Below are 27,229 nucleotides of genomic sequence, written 5' to 3' on the forward strand. Positions count from 1 at the left end.
ACAATTTCAGGCTTGAGTCTGCCATGTCTATTATTCTTGACAGGGATTTTCTTTTGAAAGAGAACTTGTGACTGACTATCTTAACAGGATGGACAATGGGAGTGAATGACTTAATTATGTATTTTCTAGTGCTTAATTACATCTTTTCTAGATGGTATGAAATCTAGAGGAAAGCTGGTAAAGAGAGACTGAAGGAAGGCCAACACAATCCATGTAAAGAGAAAATAAAAAACAGAATACTTTTTTCTAGAAGAAAAAATGGAAGATGCTTGATGAAAAGTTGAATGATTTGTGAAACTATTTGCTTCTCTGAAGAACTGTGTTAAGACCTTACATTTGAAAAAATATTGACAAGTTTAAGGAAGATCATTGAGTAATACTAACTATAAGTATTGTCCCATCATCCTCCTTAGGTTTTGAAAATTGGATGACCTACAGATTTTCATACAGCAATATTACCATTTTTTACATGTACTGATTGAGAAAATCTCTAAACAGGACGTCAAATTTCCATTGGACAGCTGCTCCAAACTTAAGATTTTGGGATGTGAAACATCTATATACAGTCTATTATGTATATTTGATGTGTGCTGCATCCAATCTACTGCCTCAGATATGCATTTAGTATTAGATCAGTGATCACCAGAAATGGGCTTCAAAGGGATAGGCCGACAGATGTTGTGCAAGAGGCCACAGAGTACTTTAGAAATGTGATCTGTCTCCTCCTGGGTTTCTGGGAGCACCATCTTCTCTGCTGTAACTACTTTTACAGATATGTCTTTTAGGCTACCTTATATCTTCATGTCCTTTAGACACACTTGAACTTAGGGTGGACTGAGAAACACACTGGCCACAAAGGTACAGCAAAAAAACTCCCACTCCTCCACCAGTGGGATAGGGCAGTCCTATGATGCTTCAAAATATTTTACCAGCCTTCAGACAGCTGTAGCTCAGGGAACTGCTGAACCAAAGGAGGCATCTAATGGAATTTCTTTTTTTTGTTTCTAGTCACTTCTGGAACTCATTCAGCTTTTAGCATCCAAACAACCTACTATTTTCAGGTTTCATTTGATGTACTCTTTGTGTGATTGGATGAGACAATGAGAAATGATTTCCTTAACAGTTTGTGCTGCCCAAGGTTCTATAGCTGACATTTTACCCCTTCAGATGTCTCTTTTGCAGCCTGAAACTTACCTGTTCTTTGTGCTCCAAGTGATCAGATCCACATAACTGGTGAAAGATACATTCCTGCTCTGCTAGCTGGTCCACAGAGGGATAAAACCACTTCCACTACAAGAGATGGTTGAGATTCTGCTCTGCAAAAACTGTTCTCCTGGAGTATGGGTAAGGATTTGCCCTTATATTCCCTACTATGAATACACAAATGAGTTGCATACTGGAATACAAAAGAAAATAAAACACAATTTCTTTAAATTCTTCTGTGCTCGTGCATGTCCTATGGGATCTGACCATGCTCCCAACTGATGGGATTTAATGCCTTCACAAGAGCAGCAACCAGCTCCCCAGAGTCATTCTGCTTGAAATGAACATTGGATGAACTCTTGGCCTATTTATGAAACAGGGAAATGAGGTTCTGTGGGCTTTCTGTCACTGCTGGGATAGTCTGCAGTATGCAAGAACTCTTATTGCTGTTGACACTGGTGCAGTGATTAAAGCCTGTGCTCAGTCTGGAAAAAAGTCCCACACTGACTGAAAAAACATCCTGCACTGTCAAGACTTGATGCCTTTGGAAACCTGCATCTGACCATGAAGAAATACCAGATTCAGGGCCTTAGCCTACGTCAGTCTGGGCTTAAGACAGCACCCACTTGTGATTAGGAGTCATGTGAACTGGCTTGTTTTACTTGACCCAAAATAATGTGACCACAGAATCACAGAATCATTTAGGTTGGAAAATATCTCCAAGATCATAGAGTCCAACCTTTGACTGGTCACCACCATGTCAGCCAGACCTTGGCACTGAGTGCCACATCCAGTAATTTCTTTAATATATCCAGGGATGATGACTCCACCACCTCCCTCCCTGGGGAATCTGTTCCAAGGCTTAACAACCCTTTCTGTGAAGAAATTCTTCCTATGTCCAACTTGAACCTCAGTGCAGCTTGAAGCAGTTTTCTCTCTACCTGTCACTGGTTGCTGGGGAGAAGAGGACACCCCTCATCTGGCTACAACTTCCCTTCAGGTGTTTGTAGTTATAAGGTTCCCTCTGAGCCTCCTCTTCTCCAGGCTAAACATCCCCAGCTCCTTCAGGATGAGACTCTTCACCATCTTTCTCTGTAGAACCTCCACCATCTCTGTTGCCTTTCTCTGGACATGCTCCAGCACCTCAGTGTTGCAGTGAGTGGCCCAGAACTGGGCACAGGGTGTGAGGTGTGGCCTCACCAGTCCCCAGTACAGAGGTCCCTGCCCTGCTCCTGCTGGACACACCATTGTTGGTACAAGTCAGGATTCCACTGGTCTCTTGGCCACCTGGGCACACCTGGCTCATGTTCAGCCACTGTCAACCAGCACCCCCAGGTCCTTTCCTGGTGGGACACTTTCCAGCCGCTCTTCTCCCAGCCTGCTGTCCTTCAGGGGGTTGTTGTGACCCAAGTGCAGGACCTGTACTTGGCCTTATTGAACCTCATACCTTGGACCTCAGTCACTGATTCAGTCTGCAGAGAATTCCTACTCTCCAGCAGATCAGCACTCCTGCCCAGCTGAATGTCACCTGCAAACTGACTGAGGATACACTTGATCTCCTCACCCAGGACACTGATAAAGACATTAAACAGGTCTGGCCCCAGTACTGAGCCTTGGGAAACCCCACTATGACTAGAACTAATACAAGGATTTATTTTTAAATTTTAAATATCTGTTGTTAAAATGACAAATGTTATGAACATGCAGCATGGCAGGAACACATGTATTCAGACACACAGGTGGTATCATTTATGATTTATGTGAACATATATCTGCACTTAGAGCTGTAGAAAGTGTCACCAAATGCAAAGTTCAAAATAAATGCTGACTTTTGGAAACTTCAGATGCCTTCAGGATACAACATAATTAGAAGAAGTGGACAGTTGCTGGAGGTGTGAAGTAAGTATTTTAAAGAGTGAATCAAACTAATGTAAATTCCATAAAAATCATATGCTAGCTTGACCCCTAGGGTAAAGTAATCAAGCTAAGACTTGCTTTATTGGCAAACTTACACAAGCAGTGGTTCTCTCACTGGAACTGGAGATAAACAGTTCTCACCTGGTGGGGCTGCTGTGACTCACCTGTATGGAGACGCTGCTGTAGGAACCACCAATGACTCCTGCAATGAGCAGTGGCAAATTCTCTTGGATGGCGTAAGAGCCATCAGGGCACATGTACTCTGTTTCATCCACTTTAGTCAAAGATGCCCTGACGAACTCCAGAGACTGTTCTAAGGCATACGTATCCCTGGAACATGTGTCCAAGATGTGAACTCCAAGCTTAATTCCTGGCAGCAAATAGTTGTCTTTGTTGATTTCATCAATAGCAAACAACATGGCCTCCAAGCGCTGGATGCCTCGGTCTTCATTGATTCTCCCACATTCTTCTATCCCAGTGCCTTTTTCCTTGATTGGGAATAAGCCTCCTAAGACCAGGTCTCCCTCTATCTTAATTTCCTTTCTGACAAAGCTGTGGTCACTTAAGGAAAGGAAAACTCCTTTGGAAAATAAAGCTAGCGCAAGGACTTGGAGTCTGGTGAACATCTTCATTGGTCCTGTTTTAGCAGCTCTAAGAAACATTGGTGGGAGCAAAAATGCTCTTCAGTCCTTCTGATCCATTGCCAGATATGAAGTGCTGTTCCACAGGCCAGTGAAGAACAAGCCAACAGGTCTTTCCACTGGGCCTCTAAAGAAGAGATGGAAAGAATTAGAAAAGGAAAAGGAGACACAGGGATGTGAGGTGCCTTAACCACCCAACAATCCCTCCTTGAGGCAAACAAAACTCTTCCAAGCAAATTAAGGTAAATATATAAATAAGTAAGAGAGACATGAAAGAAGAGAATAAGAGACATGACAAGAAGGGGTCTCGTGTTTGATGCTTGCTCAGGGCATGAAAATGCTTGCGGCTGGACTTTCTCTCTTTAATGTTAATCGCAGCTCAGTGCTCAGATCAAAGGGAGAGCACAGCAGTGATGTGTGTACTTAGGATATGATTTTACTCTCACTAAGGTCAGGACAGTTTGCCAATGACCTGAAAAAGAGAAAGTGAAGATCAAAACGTAACAATTTTGTAAATATATATACATATGCGAAGTCTATTTATGCAGCACAGATTCATGACATGTCCATAGACTCCTTGTCAATATCTCTTCAAATTTATCAAAGTGGATGCCTTGATCTCCCAATCCTGAGATGACTTGTGTGGCAACAGTTAAGCAGAACACTTTAATAATTTATTTCTGTACTTACCTTTTCCTTAACAGAGTATATACTATTAGAGTTGCAGGGTTATTTATAATTTAGAAACACTTAGCACAAAGAAATTGAAATCAGCAACAATTAAGATTTAACACTGAATAATGAATGAGCATGGTTATTGCAGGGCGGTTGTTTATCCTAGTACAATTTCAACATTGCTGTACCAAATTGAGTGAAAGGATAGATTTTTGTTCATATTTATTCCAACATTGTTCTCTCATAAATCAGTAATGGGTCAGATGCACTGTTAAAGGTCTCCCTCTGCCATCTGAACAGTCTGAGCTGCAGACTGTCTCAGCAGAATTTTCCATTCAGAAATGTCAGTGGAAAAAAGGCTTCCTCATCCCTAAATGTTCTTTAAGTAAGCTAGTTTGTTTATCACCTCTGGATTACTAAACAGGTCCAGAAAATATATTTTCTGGTAATTAATTTTTAACAGAAGTAATGATGTTGACTGTATTCAGCAGTACTTTCTGAATCAGACTCTAATGTTCCAAACATTATTCAAGTGTACACAGGATATATAAAATGGTGGTACTATCCCACTGGAAATCATTATCAGACAAAAAGGTGACATTTGTCACATAAATGGTTGTGTGGTTAATAATTCAGTTCCATTGTTTTCACCAGTAATCCACTGTTTAGATAAAAACAGGACTTGGGATTTTTTTAATGCAATATCCATCTTATTTACCTCTGTGGCTTCTGTTGCCACTGTATCTCAGCTAACATTCATACATTTAGCTTTATAACAGTGGCAAAATATTTGTTTTTCCTGTTTTACGCTTGGGAGAAAAAGAGACACAGAGAGATGAATTAAGATTCTCAGAAGATTCTAAATTCAGATTTTGATTTGCTCTGCACTCACAATCACTATCAAAATTTGGAAAGGTCAACTGTGCCCTGAACCCCCTGGTTCCCACTGAGACACTGAGTCTGAAAAACTTCCTAACCAAGTTTTTCCAAGCTTGTTCTTGAGTGCTTTACCTAACATCATCAGCACAGCCAAGATCAAACTTTGATCTTTCCCAGTGCTCCTCTAATACCTTAGCAGTAAACCTCCCTTGTTTCCTACTGCTCCCTCTGGCCTTTATGTGAGTCTCTTATAAGGTCATATTAAACCAATCTGCTTTCAACAGCTCTTCAACACTACCAGGAACAACTGAATTTCCCCAAGAAAAGGCTTTAAAATGGGGCCCTCTAGAAGGTTTTCTAAAACTACCCTGGGACATACCTAGAGCTACAGCAGGGAGGATGCTCTCATTCCCTTGACTCCTTCATAGGTGCTGGTTTCTGTAAATGGCATTGCCTTTCACCTTGCAGCTCCTCCATGTCTCAGGAACGTGTGTGTCTCTGATACATCAACAAGATAGAAATGTACTGAAAATTATTTCAGCATTGCACATGGACAACTGATTTCCTCAACAAAGAATACAAAGGATTTCTGTGTTCTGTCACATATGCTTGTTACAATGGTATTGCTGAGGGAAACTGGAATCAGTGATGGCACAGCAAGGGATCAGTCCCTGCAGAACCCAAGGGGCGATCCAAGTAGGTGAGGATTGGGAATGACCATTTCTCTGATTCTTCCTTGCCCCTTAGCATTGACAGCACTGGTCTGAAGGTGTCCAGGGATGTGAAAGGATGACGTGGTGGGAACTCCATTCAGGTTGGAGAACACAGGTAACTCCCCACAGTTCTGCTCTATCTGGGGACACACTGCTTGGTAAGGGGTGTCATGGGTGGGGCCACCCACCTACACTGATTGTGTTACCCTCCTCAGGGCCTGTGGAATTCTAAGTTTGTCATGGGGGCTTTGAGACTACAGGGTGACACCATAGATGCAGAGTCCTGCTTCCCAGGAAAAATATCCTATTTTATGTGTTCAAATCTTGTCTTTATAAATGGGAGACAGTAAACAAAAACACAGCTTCTGGTATAAAATGTGCTTCTCTCCTGTGCACTGCTGCCTGTGTGGTGGCATTGCAGTGTCCTGCTGGGCGCCAGGGATGCAGAGGCTCAGAATGAAGGTGTTCATGCAAAGGGGAGGTTTCCCCTGTGGGTTGTGAGGAATGGGTGCCTGCAGGGTTCCTCATGGGTGGGACTCCTGAAGGAAGCTGTGAGGCAGATTTGGGTGGTCAGTGAGCAGCATCACTGTGGTGACACTGAACATCTTGGTGGGATGGAGACTATTTTAAAGCAGATCACAGAGATGGGCTTGCAGCTCAGTTCCTCTCCTGTTCTCTCTGGTGTGCGCCTCCCACATGCTTTCTCTGCAGCTTGTGTAACTCAGGACTATATATACAAACATTTGGTACCTATTCCAGGCTGATACAGCCCATATTCCTCCTCTTAAACATGGTGAAGATATCACTGATCATGTCCTTCCTGAAGTGATTTCACTATACTGACCACTCCTACTGGCTTTTGCAGTACTGTCTTCTACTAAAAGCATGTTTCTGGGATATTTCACAAAGAAGTGCTTGCTGGTCAAGTGGAAATTCTTTTATTTTTTGTTTATGTTTAAAGTTTTAATGTCAGCTATAGGCAGGGTTGTGTTGTTCTAGGTGTTCTGTTAGTACTGCATTCCTGCCCTATAGCCTTTGGATCTCTGGTGGAAATAGAAATAGAGTCTGGGTGTAGAAGCAATGTAAATATCAACATGAAAAATAAACAGGCTGAAGGAGAAAAGTTTCCATATCTGCACCAGAGGGTTTCTGCCAGCATTGCTCTATCTGAACTTTAGCCAGAAGCACTCAGCTTGTGAAACATCTTCATTTGGCACTCCAGAGCCCCTTCTCTTTCCACCATAAGAAGCCCACAGGGGGAAGTCACATCTGCCCTTGCGGGACACTCAGCACATCCCTTTCTGAAAGCAACTCACTTGTGTACAATAGCAGCTGTACTTCTCTCACTGAAAATCCACTTGCCTCTAGGTCTGAATCATCAGCTTTGGTGGATTATTTCTCTGTGTGTAAAAAGTTGATCACACAAATTTACTATTTCTTGGTGTAAATTTGCTTATTTACTAAGGATGGGCACATTCTTGTTTCTGTGAAAGCAACTAAAATGAGAAAGAGGTTTGGGGTCTGGGGTTTCTGTGTAGTACCCCACTGAACACAGTACTCCAAAATTAAATCTGTCTTCCAGAGCTATATTCACATGTCAGCTCTGGTCCTGTGCAGGCCTTCTGTCTGCAGCTCACAGAGCAGGTCCACCTGTGCTGTTGGTTCAGAGAAGAATTCTTATCAGACTAAGCATTTTCAGCCTATTTGTCTTGTAGGTGTCAAACTTCAAAGAGAATTGCAGCTGAATCTTTCATTTAGCCAAGTGACTTATAAATCAAACCTTATTGCTCGTACATCAGTGGCAATTTTGTCCATGCCTTCCATCATACCAGCACCAATGCTTGGTACTGGCAATCCAGCACCCAGCAGCCATGCATTTTCCAATCTTCCAGTTAAAAGGGAAGCCTTACAGAGCTGAGGCACTTCAGATTGCCCAGCTATTTTTCAACATCATTAATTAACAAATAGGACAATCTACATGACAGGGCTAAAACTCTGGAGAGGTTTCCTCTCCTCCCTACCATGTGCTAGATCCTAAATTTCCCCACATTTGCTCCCCCTCACAATGTTTTGCAGGGCTCATCTGTTTATGCAGCTTCCTGACAAAGGATGCAACAAGAGCTGACGTGGGTGCTGGAGAAGATTATGTTTAGCTTTATTGTGGGTGGCTCCCCCTTGGCAGCTGAGGATTTATACTGCATTATTCAGAGCTATAATGTGTTATTGTGGTGCCTGGAGCCATATGCCAGCTCGGTGTCACCTGCTGTCCTTCGTAAACTTTCTGTGGAGGAGAACCATGTCCAGTGTAAGGTCACAGAGGAGGTTCCCACCACACCTGTGCTCTTGTGGCATTTTACAAATATTGAAGCTAATAGTTTCATCAATAGATCTTTCTCCAAGGTCACCCATCAGAGAAGCATCTTTCCCTGAGCCTTTGCTGTGCCCTACAAATTTTATCTTAAGGAAGAAAATTTCTAAAACCATTCAAATTTCAGCTCAAAGTTCAAATGTGTCTTTCAAAAGTGACACAAGAAGCTGAATTCCAAGATTTCTTTCTCTCAGAGATCATGGATAACTTGCACAGTAGCATAGATCATCCAACACATTTATCACATATATATGTGCCCTGGCAGAACTTGACCTTAATACCTAATGAGAACTGCACTGAAGTATAATGTCTTTAATCAGAAAAAAGTGACAGACAAGCTTGGGTCTCCTTGCCAATTATGATTAGAGATGTTGTCACCCCTGGAGGAGAAATATTTGTAAAGTGACCCAAAGCTTACAGTGACAGACCTGTGCCAAGCACACAAATTGCTCACACCCTGAATTTGGCTGGCTGAAATCTGGTAGCTTAAATCAGGACATAAAAGAAAACAAAGAAACAAACAAACCAGGGAAAAGTTGCAAACACGTGGTGAGGTGGTAAAAACAAGTAAATTTTTTCTATGGAAATGGAGAAGTTCCTTCATTAAATGTTAATCAGGTGCTGACATATAAATTTGCTAAAAATTAATCAAAGTGCTTTAAATTTCAATTGTTGGCTGTTACACCTCAGATTTTTTTTCCTGCCTTGTGAAAAATGACAAAAATGGCTTTCCAATTAGGTGATTTTGGGAATTTCATTTCATCTTGAAAACCTGTACATGAAAAACATTAATTATTGCAATTAACACCAGCAGCAGCATGAGGCTACAAATCATACAAGTTCATGCCATGTCTAGTATATTGTAAAAGAGTTTGAAAAGCGCTAAAATTTCAGGGGAAATTTCAGTTTAAAGACATATAAAGCAAGAGATAATACCTCAGAGTAGAAGTAAATCATCAGTCTTAAAATAAAAACTTATATTCTGTTGCTTTAGAACAAGAAGAAAAATTCAGAACACTGTGTTACTATTTGTACTGTGTTAGCATCAACATCTGATGCTTTATGTCTTCTACAATGTCAACATACAGCAGATGCCCAGCCCTCTCCTCAGAGATCTATGATATCCTGTATCAGGAAAAAAGGATTTAAAATATTAATCACATGGGAAAACAGATGTCTTTGCTGTGCTACTCTTTAAGTTTCCAGATATTAAATAACTCTATAGATTAGAACTAGAGGTATTAATTTATTCTGGTGAGGAACAAGGAGCCCCTGAAGATTGCCAGACATTAATATGGTGTGGAAATATGAGTTTCTGTTATTTGTTAAAATACATGAGAGCATTTGGCACTGAGTTCTTTCAAAGTGAGTTTGGTCGCAGGAGAAGGAGTTACAATGAGCAGACCACCAGAGGCAGAGATCTGGGTCAGACCATGCAGGCTCCTAAATCCTTGGAGTTTCTCCCTGCTCTGACAATGAGTACAATCAAGTGCACTGAGAAGTCCAGCCGTGAGCCCGAGGCTCCGTGCCATCTGGACAATTTGTGGTGTAATGATCTTGATGTAATGCAGGGTTAGACCTTTGAAAGTCCCACCACCTTCCCTTGTGTCTTCTTTGGAATCAGCTGAACCCTACTGCTTTTTGTCCATCTGCTTATTTCTTCCAGGCTTTGGTGACAGCTGAAAGGCCACCAGCAGTGACTGCAATGAACAGGCAAGTGCTGTGTGCTTATTGATTGTGTGTTAGTTGACTTTAGTCTCAGCCTTCACCTGTGATCCCAGAAAGGCATGGAAAAGGAAAAAATGGAGTATAAAGCCTCTGGGGACAGAGGAGCAGCTGGCTTCTGTGACCTGTGGATGTCACTGCAATTATTCCTCCTGGGTGGTGTGGGAGCACCAGCACCAGGCTGAGGTCAGCAGTGTCAAAGGTTGGGTGAGAGAGGTGATGGCATAAGTGTGGAGCAGTCTTGCCCAGAGTAAACCTGATGTTTTCAGTGTCATGTCCTGGGGATGAAATATTTAGCTAAGAGAAGCTTTAACACTTGTGCTTAATGCAAGTGAGGCTTAACGGAGTGAAGTTAACACCATCCAAAGTATAGCCCCCCAAGGAGTATCTGTGCATTTACTCTTTAGACACGTATTTAACCTTTCCCTCTTAATTGATTCTTAACCATCTATTTTTTCTGCTCACACAGAGATGTTGCTGCTTTGTGCTCCTAATCACTTCTCAGCTTTCTGCAATGCCTTCAGGGTTTTCCTTGAGGCTGGATCTCCCCTGAACCCTTGTTCCAGCTGAGGTGCTCTGCCTGGGCATTCTTGGCTCCCTCCGGAGCGAGCTGCCAGATTTCACTCTTACTATTGTGCCAAGGTGTTTTCCCCACATTTTGGCAATACAGAAAATATGGCTGAGCCTCTGCATAAGTGGAAGGCAGAGAGTCCTTTGCTACTACTGTTTCTGTTGAGGTTTTGGCTGGCAGCCTCAGAGTCACACCAGGCTCACAGAGCAGCAGTGTGCACCCTTTTTCCTCTCTGGCTGCATGTGTGGTAATTTCTGCTGCCACTCAGCCTGCTCTGATGGGACCCAATCCTGGCTTGGACCCCCAAGTAGCAGCACTCTAACCTGGCATGGAACTGTCCACATCACAGCTCAGGATGGGAGAAACTGGAATAGTGGAGGTGATGGCAAGCAGTGGGCAAAGTCCCCTCTGTGGCTTCTTCTCCCTGCCCCAGTCTAGTGATGAGTCAAATAAAAACCTTCCCAGGCTGGTGCTCCCATCCCTGTCTGGTCTGAGCTGTATCTCCCAGTTTGCCACAGCCATACCAAGCACTCAGCTGGAAATTTTCCAGGTTAAGATGGCTCTTCTGATATGATTGAGGCAATATTTCTCCCTCTGACATATTCACCACGAGCACTTAGAGCAGGAGCTGCTGCCTTGCCCATGCCTGTGCAGGGCTGAGCTCTTGTCTCATCACCACTGACCAACCATTCAGTGATGAGACTCCATGTGCTGAACTTGCTCACTGACATATGGCAACATTTTGGGCACTTCTGACCTTCTCCAGGAGAATTGCCTGCTTATTCTAGTTAAGAAACATGCCAGGTGTCTCTGGGACCCCCAAAGACACGGAAATATTTCTAATGAAAAGATGTGCTCCTTCTTTGGGTATTCCCAGCATCTACAATATGAGGTCAAGGCAGGGTTTCACCTACTGGCCACTTGTTTGGTCATGTTCCTGGTAACAACACAAAGCAATAGAAAGGGATCAAAACATGGAAAGAATGTTCGGATTTTTAAGAAAGACCTATTTAGCAGTGGGTTGTAGCTTTTTGATATTTAGTTGTTTTCTTTCCTTCTTTTAAAATATAAAAGGATTAAAAATTTAGCAACCGTAGCCTCTGTTGAAATGATCCTTCCCTCCTCCACCCCACTACACCCTCCCCCCCCAGAGCCCAGACTGGTAACTCTTCCATCACATGAATGTTACCTCCAGGCAGCAGCATTCAGCCGAGTGTGAAATCACAATTAACGGAGCAAGTGTTTTGTAAGTGAGCAGAGACGGCCACAAATTACATCCTGCTATTAGCTGACTTTAGATCAACATTGTTGAACAGCTCCATGATTACTGGGCTGTGGCGTGTATTAAAAAAACATTAATAAAACATAATTGATTGTGAATTGTGCTTACTGCCTTTATAGTTCTAATTACAAAAGTCTCAGAAGTTTTCTAGAAACAAAAGCTGCCCTCAGATATTTGTCGGAACTGGATTGTACTAAAAATTTTACAGAATTTGTTTTGCAGCTGTTGTAAATCAGTAAACTACTGAAGCCTGTGGGGTTTGCTGGCTGATAGATCCTCTTTGCCTTTTTCACTTCCAGATTGCAAAGAGAAGCACAAGAGTGCCTTACCTCCACCAGAAGGTAGCACTGGAAGTGGGAACAATACCTCAGTCTGCCATGCACTAGGCATGTCCTTATGTCACTGACATGGAGCAGGAGCTGGTGGCTGCCATTTACTGAGAAACAGGCAAATACAGAGCTATACTTCAAAAATACTCATATTTATGACTTTCTTTTGGGCCCTGGATTATTTTCAAAGCTTAAATCAGGTATTCTTACAGGAACCTGGAATGTTAATCCTGATTCATGATCCTGTCTGGGCTCATGGAGGGACAAGATATGTCACAAAAGTTTATGGCTACATTATCAAACTTGGATGCCCTGCTATGAATTTATGGACTTTAAAAAGATTGTTTGCAATCAGTCAAATGTGGGACTTCAAATGTGGGACTTGAGGCCCAGACAGTGACACAAATGGACTGCTCTTCTTCATCAGTTAGTGCTTCAGGTGCCTAAATCTCACTCACAGGCTGAGAATTCCCAAAACACTTCAGATCCTGCCGCCACTTGCTGATCAAGGTGATGCTTGACTCCACTTCTAAGCCAAATTTAGTTGGAGGAAGATGGATCTCTGCCAAAGTCCTCAGGGAAGCAGGCTCAGGGATATGAGTGGGATCTTGTCCTAGCAGTTACTATTTAAGACGTTTCCTCACCCAACAGAGAGATGGTATAAAGTGAGGAATAAACCTCACAGGTTCTGAATCTCTCCTGTTGTGACCACTAAAAATGCTAGTGCTAGGAGTGTTGAAAAATCTTAGAAGTGGATCTAAAATTAGGTAATATAATGCCTGCATTATTTATTGACTTTTTTTCAGCTTGTGCCCTGGTAAACAAACTTGTATAAATAGTGGGAGTAGATTGTTAAAAGCATTTCCTGTTAAAGAGCTAGCAGCAAGAGTTATTTTTAATGAAAATAAACCAGAGAAAGCAATTTTTTTCCTGTTTCTGCAAAGATTTATCTCATGAAGGCAGCAACGAACATGCCTTGTCCTGAGCAAGGGAGTGACTTCTACTGCTAAGAAATGAAATGTCAGTCAGTTATCACTCAGGCTCATTTCACTTTAGTACTCAGCTCTTTCCAGGTTCATCCTGGAACAAACAGCTCCAACCTGCACCAAGATTTCCTCTTTCCATGCCACCTGTCCCTCCCTCAGATCTGATGCAAACTCCTTGCTTGGCTCCTTTCATGCATCTCCACAGCAGTGTATGTACATGCAGACTTATATTTTTATGAGAAGAGGCAGAGCCTCACACCCCCAACACACACACTGCATTCTCTTACTCTAAATGGCCATTGCTATGGCAACAACAGCTTAACTCAAAATTTAGAGAGGTATTTAGCACAAATTATGAAAGAAGAGATGAGACACTGGGTAAAGCCGTGCATGGTTTGGTGTCTCACTGTGTCTCCATTCACCGATTGCTTTGGGACACCCTGGGGACCTTGTCACTTGTAGCCTGTCACCTTCTGCCCAGCACTGTGCAGGAAACAGCTTTCTCTAGCATGGGCTTTGTCTTTATTCTTTTCAGTGCTGACAGCAAATGGACTTGCAGCCATCTGATTGCCAACAGAAGTGAATTTGCAGTCTGTCCAGCTTGGTCCTCAATCCCTCTGCTGGAATAATTCATGGCCTGGTAGTGTGATGGGGGAATTCCTTGCTAATGAAGGGAAGGAAAGACACAGGCCCTATTTAGAATATCTGGAACAGTGCTGGTGCTCTGATGAAGGCCCATATGAGTTGTTGGATGAAGCACAGTGCATGTCTGTGACACTTCTCCTTGCAAGGAGTTGTTCTGTGGTGCCAAATCTCCGACATAACGACAAAGCAGAAGAAAGACAAACATGAATAACTTCAACAATTCCTAGTGAATTCATGTTTTTTCTAAAACCTGTGCAAACTTTGTCCTATGTTCTTATATAAGGTCATATCTTATATAAGCCAAGGTTTACAAGGAGAAGGACTTATAGGAGGACATGAGAGAGAGTAGATTTACATTAGATATGGAGAAGAAATTATTTCCTGTGAGAGTGAAGAGGCACTGGAACAGATTGCCCACAGAAGCTGTGGACTCCCCATTGCTAGAAGTGTTCAGTTAGCTGGGACTTACTAGGGAGGTTGAAATTAAATGGTCTTTAAGGTCTCTTCCAACCCAAATCATTCTATGGTTATTCTATGGTGATGATCCTTTGCTTTGGACAAAGCACAAAATTGGCAAAAAATATTCAGAGAAATGTTCATACCTAATTTTAGCCTTTTAAAATGAGGTTCCTTCTTTGGAACCTAAAGCTAAGCAGGATGATCACAGATGTTAACTGTGCTCCTTTCATCCCTCACTAGAGGCAGACAAAGAGTTTTGGTCAAGGAAGAGTTAAAACAGCTTTACATGGATGTTTGGATAGAGGCTTATAATTTCTTGGAAGGCACAGTCCACAGTAAGGATGTACTTCTGCCTCACTCCAGGAGGAGTTAGATCTGATTTATTTTGGGAGGATGAGGACTGGATATTCTTTCTGTGTGGCCTCTATGCCTTGTAATAACAAGCTCGCTTGTTATTACAATTCTCATTGCAATCTAAGATTAATACTTGTATCCCAAATTTCACCGAGGCCAGCATGAATGAATAATAATCCCGTTAAGGAATTCAAGAACTGGCCAAGAGTCACTAGTTGTATTTGTTAACGGAACTGAACCAGAGGTGAGGGTTTCATTGCTTTTCTTGCACTTTCTGGCTTTGACTGGGGAGAAAGTTCATGACTGCCAACATTTCTACTGACCACAGGAAGGCAGAGCCATCCTCATGGCAGCAGGCATGCAATAAAAGCCATTCTGTCATAATTGCCTCAAATTCTCCTGTCAGGCAACGATTGAAAAAGGAGAGCTGAGAAACCACAAGGCCAGGTGCATGAGAAAAAAAGTAGGTTAGGAATTGTACATGCCAGATTGTGAATCAGGCTGCACTCCCCTCAAGGGCATATTCTTCCAGTTCCACAGCTTGTTTCATGGAGAGGAAGATGATGGAGAAGAACCATCTCTGGAGATTGTCTGTTTTTCCCGGGGCTGTGGTGTTACTCCACATGCCAGTGTCATGCCTCTGGGAGGCAAAGGGAGGCAAAGTACATCACACGTGATGAACTGCAGAGGGATCTTCGAGCAAGGAGAAAAATCAGGAAGCAAACAGCAACCCTGGATGTGGCTCTGCTGCAGCAGTAGCTGAGCAGCAGCTCAGGGTGTGCTGAGAGTGGGGACAAGCTCTGGGGGTGTCACTAAAAGTGACTGGGAAGAGGGAAATTGAAGAAGGATAAAAAGCATGGAAAAGTGAAGGAACTTGAGGGGAAATTTTTAAATTTATTTTCTAGGGTAGATATCTTTGACTAAATTCTAGACCTTTAAGGTACACAACAGCTTGCAGAGAGAAAGAAATGTGGTTCCCTATGTTTTAAATTGAATGAACTTATGTGCTTTTTAGGACTATCACACTCAGTTTGTCAGCAGTGAAATACCCTCCCTTCATGGCCCAGGCCCAGCTACCTTTTCTCAGGAAATCAAAACAGCATAGCCAACATCTGACTTTTCCTATTCCACCCAGGAGTGAAAAATACACATGGAAAACAGGGAAGGCCTGTGAAAACAGGTGACAAGATTTAAAATGGGAACTCCTGTGGCATCTCTCCAATATAAAATGAAGACAACACTTGAGTAACAGCCTACTCTTATCACAGGCTGCATGTTTTTGGTACGTCCTAGTAGGTTGTAGAAGTGACATCTGCATTTGCAATAAAGAGGTGTCAAATATGGCTAGTACTCCTGACCAGAGGAGTTCTCACTGGTTTGGATAAGCTACTGGCTGCTTTGACTGTGCCCTCCCTGTAACTTCCCTGCCTAAAACAAGTCTGCAAGGCGTGAAATCAGGCTTTACTGAATTCAGAGCCAAGCTTTCACTGATGTCAGTCAAACACAGGCTATCCCCAGGTGACACTTGTGTTCCAGTTTGAGTGTATTCTTTCTGACATAGAATAAGACCAGGGCATTTTAGTTTTTCCAAGACAGATACATCATCTGGCAGTTTCCAGCTGATGTAAGATAGGTAACAGTGATACAGCCTATCCATGGAAAGCCTCTTTGCCTGTGGTTTCCTGCAGGGGGGTTTTTGCTGTTTGCTGTGTGGCTGAGCTCACTCCTCAGCCTTTCTTTATCAAGGGATTTTAATAATGTTTTTCATTCCTTTATTCAGCCACCTTTCTTTCCCCAAAAAGTAAACCTGTAACAAATTAATGTCTTCAAAGTCTGTATTTTGTATGATTTTGTTGACACTGGCTAGCATTCAAACCTTATTGGAATTGACAGTTAACGTAATTGCATAAGCCCTATTTCCTTAGGAAAACAGCCTTCAAAAGACCAGGACATGCAACAAGAACTCCTCTATCCTTGCAGGGTCTCAGTCTTTAACTTTTTAACCTCCCCCGTTGTTATGTAAGCCAATAGCACAGCTTTGTTCCTGGAATTAGTTAATTACAGAACTTGGTTCATCAAATATATTTTAAACATTGAAATAGGATGAAATAAATTGCGCACTACTGTATCTATTTCTCTCCATGGACAATGAACAGGGTCTGTAGAGCTGGACAAAGGAATTTCCTGGGTGGAGTGGACACTTCAGACTCTCCTTTAGTCAGTGAGGCCAACATGGCCAAAAGTTGTTGGCATGCTATTCATTTCACAGAATCACAGAATCAGCCAGGCTAGAAGGCACCAGTGGGTCACCTGCTCCAAACTCCCTGCTCAAGCAGGGTCATCCCAGAGCACAGGGATGTGTCCAGATGGTTCTCGACTATCTCCAGTGAGGGAGACTCCACAGTCTCTCTGCACAATCTGTTCCAGTGCTTGGTCCCAGGACAGAAATTCTTCCTCATGTTCAGGTGGAACTTCCCAGGCATCAGTTTCTGCCCTTTGCCTCTTTCCTACTGCAAGGCTGAACAGGCTCAACTCCCTCAGCCTGTCCTTGTAGGAGGGATGATTCAGACCCTTAAACATCTTTGTGGCCTCTTCTGGACCCTCTCACTTATACTGAGCAGCCCACAACTGGGCACAGTATGCAGATGTGGCCTCACTAGGGGTGAGTAGAGGGGCAGGATCACCTCCCTTGACCTGCTGACAATGCTTTTCCTGGTGCATCCCAGGATATCATTGTCCTGGGACACATTGTAGCTCATGGACAGCTTGCTGTGCCCCAGAAGCCCCAGGTCCTTTCTATTTTAGGCTGATTCATACCCTGCACTCTATTGACTGTATTGATGAAATCCACATATAGTCACTTGGGTCACATGAGACATCAACAACAAAGATATCTCCGTAAGAAGGACTCCCTTCATTCTCAGATTTTCAGTGTAGCAGAGGTCTGGTCCCTCTGTCACACTATTTGGATGTTATCAGGCCTTGGTAGTTTCAGGCCATGTGCCTTAGCACTAAAAGCTCTCCTCTGTGAGAAGGAGCAATACCATATGAAATAGGGAGAGCTCACATTTTGCAAATCCATTTTTTCTGTGGGCAGTGTTTCAGTTTCATTCTGGGATCATTGATTTGCTGGCTTTGAGCTGTTTTCTTCATCAAGCCCAGAGGATAAGCTTTTTTTGCACTGCATCTTTCTCTCTTCTGTGGCTAATGCTAGTTTATTCTCCATCAAATCTTATGTAAAGCTTTTACAGGAGAATTCATCTGTGCTATGCTCTTCAGTTGTTTTTTGGAAAAAAATATGAATAAACCAGAATAAACTGGAAGATTGTCAGTGTATTTTGCAGATTATCTGTGTTCCAACTCTATTCACAGGAAAATGCAAAGTCGATTAAAACCCACCAAGTGTAATAAATATGTTTTTTGATTCTGTCAGCATGGCTAAAGATAAAAGCTAATGGCAAATCCATAATACAGTCATACAGATCAAATGATCTATCAATCCATAAGCTTGCATTCATGACAGATAAATGCTCTTATTATCTTCACAGCATGCCCCAGTTAGTCCAGCATGAACTTGGTGAGTTAACTTGGCACTCTGCTGTCAGGGTGTTGGTATGCAGGAAGTTTGTTTGTTACAATTTACTTTTCAGCAATTTAACTGCTGAAAGTTCCATTTCTTCAGTCTGTCAACTGTTGCTTTCATTGATTACTGCTCAGCTGAGCCCCTCAGCACGTTGGCATGCAGGAAGTTTGTTTGTTACAATAGCAAGTTAAATGCTGAAAGTTCCATTTCTTCAGTCTGTCAACTGTTGCTTTCATTGATTACTGCTCAGCTGAGCCCCTCAGCAGCTCCCAGGTGTATCCCACTCCTTTTTTTTCCAGTTGTGAACTCCTGTTCCTCTCCATGAACTTTCCCCTCTTCATGCCAGCAGCTTATTTCTCCCAAGTTATTGGTGTACTCAGCCTCAAGGAGAAAACTCTACATTTCCAGTCACCTAGGGCTTGAGACAACCACATGATGGGAAGTATTTGAGGCACCACAGTCAGGGAAAACTTGCACATTTTTCAAGATAAATTCAAGAATTTGTGTCAGTTATCAACATGAGACTTTTGTCTGGTCCACTGGTTCAGTGAGTCAAGGGTACTATAGACTGGAACTACAAATTCTCTTGCATGAACAGACTGTTTTGAGCTAGGACTGTAATCACAAGGAATAAAACACTGCCTAATGCAATGGCCAAATCAAGTACCAATGAAAGAGGGTCCATTTGTGTCAATCATAGTTATCTTGTTGATGGATCTGTCCTACTGTTAATGTTAAAACCCTTTTTGTTCTCTTGTTCCAGATATTCAGAATTATTCATTCATCCTGAATGGATATTTTGTGCTTAAACTGAATCTTAGAAGCTTATTTAGAACCACTTAAGATCTTAAATTAAATATGAGTGTAATGTGGGGAGGCATAGAAATGAAAGATCCATAATTTTTCAAGTGTAAAATTAAATTCCTCCCTCCTTTCCTCTGATTTTATGCATCTAGTACAAAGTATATGGAATTTGAGTAGGTGAACTAAGAAATTCAGAGTGTTTTGATAGATATCTGCATGGGAGAGATACACAACTATTGTAGGTCCACAGAAATACATCAATTGATTAGTTTCTTTTCTGATAAATGTTGCAGATTTTCTCCATTTACATTTAAAGGCCAACAGAACTGACATATGAATTTTTTCCTATTTTATCTGTTGCATCTCAGGACCCACAGGGAAGAAATTAAAAACTCATCATCTGGCCAGCATGGAGGCTCAGAGCTTTGATGGTTTCAGCTGTTAAGCCTGCTGTTCCACAGAACCCATTTTTGACTCCTAGCTCTGCTGCCCAAACCGATGTGCTGATGTTTGGTTGGAAGTGTACAGTTCCAGACAGGGTTAGCAATTTACAAAATTTCCATCAGGCTAAGCATAGCAGTGAGCATACATGTGCATGCATGCATGTGGGTTTTGTTGCTGTTTTCAGCATTCAGGAAACAATTACAGGAGAGCATTAGCTGTGCTTCAGTGCAGACTGTGAGTCTAAAGTAATGGCATGATCTTCACTCAGGGACCGAGAATGTCCCAGATGGATCAGCAAAGCAGCAGGGAAGTAAACCTACAACACAACTAATTTTCTCCAGTTTACTTCTCTGTTTTGAACACCTAACCCTTACACTCAGGATTTTTTTTCCTGGAATTATGAATAGCTCTCTCATTTTCAGCAGCTGAACCAATAAACAAGATTATTTTTCCACAATTACAACTCCCTTTATTACAGGGTATAATGCCATCCCTGTATTTTAGCAATGAGAAGCTGTGGAGAAAACAAAGTATGGCCTGAATCAATGGCATAAAAAGCAAAGATTACTTCTTTCCCAGTGTCAGAATAAAACTCTCAGAAATCACGAATGCCTAAGAACAATGAAGAGAACAAGAAGCTGCAGGCAATGGGGTATTACCTTCAGTACAGCCCAGTCCATACACAAGAAGAGATGGTTCTTGTTGTAAGACTCATAGCTACTAAAAGTAAACACCATTTAGGTTACCAAAACGCTTTCAGGTCTTCATCATCCAAAGCTAATTTTTCCCCTAAAAACATTTATTGAATACCCATTTCTCTTTACCCATACTGCCTCACTTAAACTAGACAGCTATGGCCACAGTGATAGTCCATTACAAAGCTATTTGTCCATAAAGATAATTAATTTCTATGGGGAAATGCATAGCCAGCAGCAGAACCAAGAGAAAAGAGGTCAGATAATAGGTCAGAATAATTTAAAGTGCCCTCAATACTCATTGTGCTGTTGATGAGAAGGAGCAAACCCTGGAATTTTCTATGAAGATGTCCTTCAGCACTTTTTGACCATATGACAATCACCTAATTTAAATACAGACTTCCCCAAATCTCGTAAAAACTCATGTACATCACATATTTTCTACACTCATTAAAGCACATGAGATTACTTTTTTCTGGTGGTTTTGGGGTGACAATGTAATACACAAAATCCCCTTCCAACTGTTGGAAAGTCTTCGGTATAGCAGGTAAACCAGAGCACTCAAATCTGGACAGTCTTTCTCTGTCTTTGGCTCACCTCTTTGTACCTATAGAAAATAGAAGATAGCATTGCTTTGTGACCTTGCAGCTGTGTCCTAAGGATTAATGCTTGGAACGCGCGACACGCTCCTGCAGTGCACGGCAGTCAGGTCAGTGAGTACACTCTGTTCCTCTTTGCATGGAGGTAAATTAGGTGTGCCTCTGATGGCAGCAGAAATTTGGCCCCATTGGATGAATCCCATGATCCTCAGGCTTTAGACAGATTCATCCAGCTGGCACCATGCCTCACAAACTTCAGTGTGGTGACACATCTTGAAAGTAAAGTTATCTTTTGGGTTGTGGGAGAGTAAGTTGATAGGTAAAGCAGGAACTAGGGGCACTCTGGTGAAACTGGAGATACTCTCTGGAGAATTTTATACCTGCTCCCTTCTGAAAGGACTGGTGGAAGAACAATTCAATAGGGCATATGGGGTCATTTCTGCTGCATGCACACAGAGAGAAAATCATAAGCTAGCAGTTTTTCTGGGGTTCCCTCTACTTTCTGGGCACATGAATGTTCCTCAGGAAAATCCCATGGGGTTTTCAGAGAATGTGAGTTTGGCTGCTGCTCCAAAGTGCTTTCTGGAGAGGCTTTCTAAAGGCTGTGGGGAAGAGCAGGGAAGCCAGCTGAAGAACGAGGGTGTCAATAACACCTATTGAGTATGAGTTCCCCTGGCCCAGAGCTGCTGCTTAGACAGACACTGTAGGCAGAGTGCTTGGCAGGCTGACTCTGCTTTCTGAAGCCAGGCTTCATCCTACAGCCACGAGCAGGGTGCTGCTGGGAGCTCCTCACTGCACTGAAAATAGCCAGCCCTGAGCTTGTGCTGCATCCCACCGTGTGCTGGGATCTGGGCAACAAGGGAGCCCTCTCCCCAAGTAACCCTTAGTCCATCATGCCTTGACAAGCACCAGCTAAAATCTCAGCATACACCAGTTGGGCAAGCACCAGTTATTATTTATATTAATTATTCATGTATTTCCATTTTATTAAATAACTGAGCTACAACTATTCATATTTCTGCCTTCTTACTCCAGCACTTACACAGGCTCAAAGGGCAGATGATAAATACATTTAATACTTCCTCAAATGCAAATGTTTTTGTTTGTTTTTCAATGTTTACTTGCTTGACTGGAGCATTTCACTTGAATACCTCATACCCCAGTTAGTTACAGCAGACTGCAAAGTGGGATTCACGCCTGGGTAAAGGTAATTTGCTTGCTTTACAACACCAAGACAAATACTGGTCTGAAGCACCGGCATGAGGTCAGTCAGGTCTGAGATTTTAAATACCAAAAGATTTACAATCCCATCCTGACAGCCCCTCTGCTCCTTCTCATGTTTTCCACAGCAATAAGATTCATTTAAAGCTTTAAATATAGGAAGCAGAAAAGGAGTAATTAATTTTGCTTGCACAACAGCAGTCACAACTTGTAAGGCTTTGATAGCTTCCTTAAACCCAAAGGAATTCAGATAGCTAAGGCAATGAATGCTTACCAGTATTTGTATTGGAAGGACATAGTTTTCAGAACACACATTTTTGTCTTGCAGGAACCTGACAGTGATGAGAGTATGTAGGATGCTTTACTACTAATATATTCACATGATGCTACTTAATTTCCTATTTCATCTTGTTCAGCATATTCCCTTTGTGTTTCTTAAATCAATAGAAACTGCAGTAAGCCAACCGATTTTTTCAATATTTTGTAGGATGCTCTGCCCTTACCACCATACTTAATACCTATTGTTTTTGGTAAGACAAATAAACTCCTAAAATGCTATATTTGCTACTTAGAAGGAAGTTGACTGTGTGTTTTGGGGGATAAGAAATTCAGTTGCAGAAAGCTAAACATATATGCGTGGAGCTGAATGCTTTTGGAAACAAATTCTGTGGGCTTTCATATTTGCATCACTGTCATGATTTTGAATGGAAAATGGAAAACTTATGATGAATGCATAATAGGCTATTGCATTTCCATCTGAGACAGAAGGAACGTGCTCACTTCTTCAGAAGGGAAGACAGATGAAGGCAGGCAAGCTGCAGGATAAAACAAGAATTAAGTGATAGCCTCTTAATGATCATTGTTCTGCTATCTGTCCATTATCTGTCTGGGTGTAGGTAGCAAAAACCACATGAATTTAAACAAAACCCATTACTCACACTCACTTACAGACGTGTTGATAGGAGTTGCTTGACAGGTCTTACACAGGAAACAGGATGTAATTGAGCCCGGTGCTCTGTTGATTCTCCTCCAGCAAATTCTCTACCTGTGCAGGAATATTTTAAGACCTCACTAACTTTGACAGAGTGTTAGGGGTTTTCTTTTGCTTATTTGTGTTTTGTATCATTATTGGGTCTCTAAAATAACAGATGGTGAAATCTCCCGAGTAAGCCAAATGCCAGTGATTTTCCTTACAGGATGTCATGCAAAAACACTAACAGCTCGGCTCCTATTAGTACTAGAAACCGATGGGCCAGCTCCAGCACCTTTTAAAGTTCCTGGGTGTCTTTGGATCAGCTCCATGGCACAGCTGAATGAGGCAAGCAATCTGCTTTAAACACTCCTTTATTATTCCCAGAGTTTCTGCTGAATAGCCTATCAAACAGGCTAAAAATCTCTCTTAAAGAGCACCTTCTTTTTAGAAAACACAGGTTATTTTAGAGGAGAGTAAAATCAGGACAGTTTGCAGGTAAATTGAAAACGCCCATTTGTTTTTCCTTCTTGAATCAGGGACTTGTCACTTCTGAGATAGCCACTGCTGGTGGTTTGGGTTTGCTGGCAGCAAACAGATTGCACTTGGCATAGGTGACAACCAGCTTGGCCAGGCACATCTTTCCTTGGTCCTTTCCCTGTGCCTCTTGCTGTGCCATATTGAAGGAACATTGCTTAATGGCTGTAATGGGATATTTACATCTATTTCATGCTCCTAGAGCTGTCCTAATTGACACTTTTCTCTCATCATGGTTAACTTATCATCTGCTGATCATGAAATCTCAATGGAATTCATAGTTCTCTGTCAGGTGTGACTGTAGGGACATTTTTTTATCCCTGTAAGTCCCATACTCCCCACTGGTTATGTGAAAAATGGAGTCCTTTCACCACATTCATGGGCTTTGAGAGTAAGTTTGGATATATTTACAAAGTCCATAAATTTTGATTTTCTTCTATTTATATCTGACTGCATTTCATGTGAAATTCTTATTTTCAAGTACACATATCTATTTATGACCACTTTTTAAATTAGATTTCCTTTTGAATGAACTGTTGGTGGTCCCCTAACAAAGAGGTGTTTGCTTTGTTGGATCTCTGATCTGAACAGGTCTTGAATTGGGGACCAGGTCTGAGTCTTTTCATTGTACTTAAAGAAAAAAGAGGAGAAGTGCTTCTCCTCTCCTTCCTGGTTCCTCTGAGGAGATAACTGAATGTCTGACAAATATTTTAAGCAGAATGCAAGTGTAAGCAGGGGCCCTAAAGAGATGACATGCTCCCTGCAATAGGCTTCATACACATGCCAAGAGGGAGTCCTTCCCTCTTTATCTCTGGGACTGTCTGCTGGACAACAGCCAGTAATGGACACTGAGTGACACAGTAGCAATAAGGACAAGATGTCTGTCAACTTCATACAACCCTAGTTATGTACAGATATTTGTGGTTTTGGCTTTCATTACTCTAGGCCCCCTTGCTTTTCAGAGAGGTAAGTCCTGAACTTATCCACTTTGGCATTTTCCATGAGAGAGGAGAGAGGTAGCAGAGACAGAGGAAAGAAAGCATTTATTATGAAATGTCTTCAAGGAGAGTTAATTTTTTTTGACTGATGTCTGCGGAGTTTTCATATTTATTCGGAAGGAAATCATGCTCAGCAATTGTCATTACCTCCCAGAGAAGTGTTGCATTTGTTTGAAGGTATATTTGACACATATTGTGTCAAAGCTCATGGTCTCTCAGACATGACGTGTGACAGCTGAAATTATTTGACATGCTCCAGTTAAAGGAATTGAGAACCAAATTCCCAGGGGCTGCGGACAGTTTCTGTACATAAAGCTCTCTTTGAGTATAAAGGAGATTTTTTTCAAAAGCATTCAAATCGGTTTTTCCTGCTCTCATAGAGTTAATTCTGGATTCTTTTGATCACCAAGGTAGTTCTTCAGTATATCCAAGCCAGTTTGGCTGAAATTATCTTAGCAAATAGGATGGGCCATGGACCACTCTGATCTGGATACCATCTGACACAGCTGTGCCATTTCAGAGAAAATCTCTGGAGCTCCAGAACTGGAAGTCCCATTCCACAGATCTGATGTGAATACTGCTGGGGCTAAGATGGTCTCCAGCCTTTCCCCAGGAGCTGTGTTGGGAGAGTTATATTGGTCAAATCTCTGTGGCTGGAGACTGTTTTAGCCATTAAATGATATGATGATATTCTGCTGGCTGTTGCTGTTTAAGAGCTGTAGCTGCAATCTTTGAGCTCCTCTGCCATCAGTACAGATGATCAGAACTGTGCACAGTCCTTGACATGAGGAGCTGCACCCTCATGTGTATAGCTATGTCTGGTCTCATAAATTAAACCCCCGTGGGACCATCCTGAGGCAATGAGATCATTAGGCCACAGTAGTGGGCACTCATCCCAGCCTCTGAAAAAGGGGGCCCATGCTGTGAATATATCTGGTGAATGGTCCCCACTACGTGCTAAGTCCACACACATGTCAATGAATTATTCAGAACAATGCCACATCCCAAAAGAACTCCAGGGATCACTCAAGCAATTTCCCAGTATGGGCAATCAGGATTATATTGTCAATGTCTTTTCACTGGCACTGTTTAGCTCATTAGTAATACAAAAAGTCCTCAGCACTTCTGCTAGAGAAATCTTCCCTGATGCATCCTAGCACTCAATTTGCTTTGCTAATAGCTGCATCAAGATTGTCCCTGGGCACCATCCCCCAGTTGAGAAAACTCATGTGCCTCTTCCTATACTGGAAGTCCCATTCCACAGATCTGATGTGAATACTGCTGGGGCTAAGATGGTCTCCAGCCTTTCCCCAGGAGCTGTGTTGGGAGAGTTATATTGGTCAAATCTCTGTGGCTGGAGACTGTTTTAGCCATTAAATGATATGATGATATTCTGCTGGCTGTTGCTGTTTAAGAGCTGTAGCTGCAATCTTTGAGCTCCTCTGCCATCAGTACAGATGATCAGAACTGTGCACAGTCCTTGACATGAGGAGCTGCACCCTCATGTGTATAGCTATGTCTGGTCTCATAAATTAAACCCCCATGGGACCATCCTGAGGCAACGAGATCATTAGGCCACAGTAGTGGGCACTCATCCCAGCCTCTGAAAAAGGGGGCCCATGCTGTGAATATATCTGGTGAATGGTCCCCACTACGTGCTAAGTCCACACACATGTCAATGAATTATTCAGAACAATGCCACATCCCAAAAGAACTCCAGGGATCACTCAAGCAATTTCCCAGTATGGGCAATCAGGATTATATTGTCAATGTCTTTTCACTGGCACTGTTTAGCTCATTAGTAATACAAAAAGTCCTCACCACTCCTGCTAGAGAAATCTTCCCTGATGCATCCTAGCATGCTTTGCTAATAGCTGCATCAAGATTGTCCCTGAGCACCATCCCCCAGTTGAGAAAACTCATGTGCCTCTTCCTACGAGGTCTCAAGTATAAACTTCCAGGTGCTAACTGAAATTCTTCATGCTTTCCTAAAGTTGAAAGCTCCCCAGTCAGTGAATACAACTTCCAGAGTACGGACAGAAAGGGTATTTTCTGCAGGTGCAAGATGGTGTTGCTGCCATTGTACAGGATATGATTTGAGACTCGTATATAATCTGTTTATTATTGTGAAAATAATAATTGAAGTAGGTATAGGTATAGAGCTACAAAACACAGGGACTGATGAGGCTGTTTAAGGGGAGAACAAATGTGGCTTCACATGTTTAGCTTAGTGAAAGGAAAACTGAAGTTTTTGACAGCTATCCATGGACACCTCAGGGGTCTGAGTACTCAAAAGGGAGGAGAGTAAAAGACATTTCTGGAATTAGAACAAATGACTGTAACCTGGTCCTGAATAAACAGACAATGGAAATTATAAAGAAGTTTCTAAACAGCAGAGGAATGAAGTTCTGGAAAAGCTTTCTGACTGCAGGAATAACAGTCAAAAAAAAATTTAAGAGGGAGTTGAAGAATTCCAAAGAATGGATAATATGACCTGATGGTTCATGGCAGCAAGAACTGAACTCGGTGACCAAAGCCATCCCTTCAGGTCCTATCTCTGACAATCTGAAAAGTATTTAAGAAGACCATGTCCCATTGATCTGCAAGGACAGAGAAGGTGGAGACTGAGTC

General features: G+C 42.2%; 1 protein-coding gene across 6 annotated transcripts in view; it reads right to left on the reverse strand.

Moving 5' to 3' along the window:
- Positions 1–27,229, reverse strand: part of GRM3 (glutamate metabotropic receptor 3) — a 103,393-nt gene that overhangs the window by 42,044 nt on the left and 34,120 nt on the right. For 2 of the 6 annotated variants that reach the window (XM_039723772.1, XM_039723778.1), the window contains exon 2: positions 3,285–3,888. In XM_039723772.1, the coding sequence (XP_039579706.1) occupies positions 3,285–3,782 (498 nt within the window). In that variant the 5' untranslated portion in view covers positions 3,783–3,888. Of the gene's footprint in view, positions 1–3,284; positions 3,889–5,694; positions 5,814–23,031; positions 23,139–27,229 lie in introns of all 6 variants that reach the window. The other 4 variants (XM_039723775.1, XM_039723774.1, XM_039723776.1 and 1 more) reach the window with 4 other exon arrangements.

Source organism: Passer montanus, unplaced genomic scaffold (assembly GCF_014805655.1).
Source record: "Passer montanus isolate IOZ18808 unplaced genomic scaffold, ASM1480565v1 scaffold50, whole genome shotgun sequence".
NCBI lineage: Eukaryota > Metazoa > Chordata > Aves > Passeriformes > Passeridae > Passer > Passer montanus.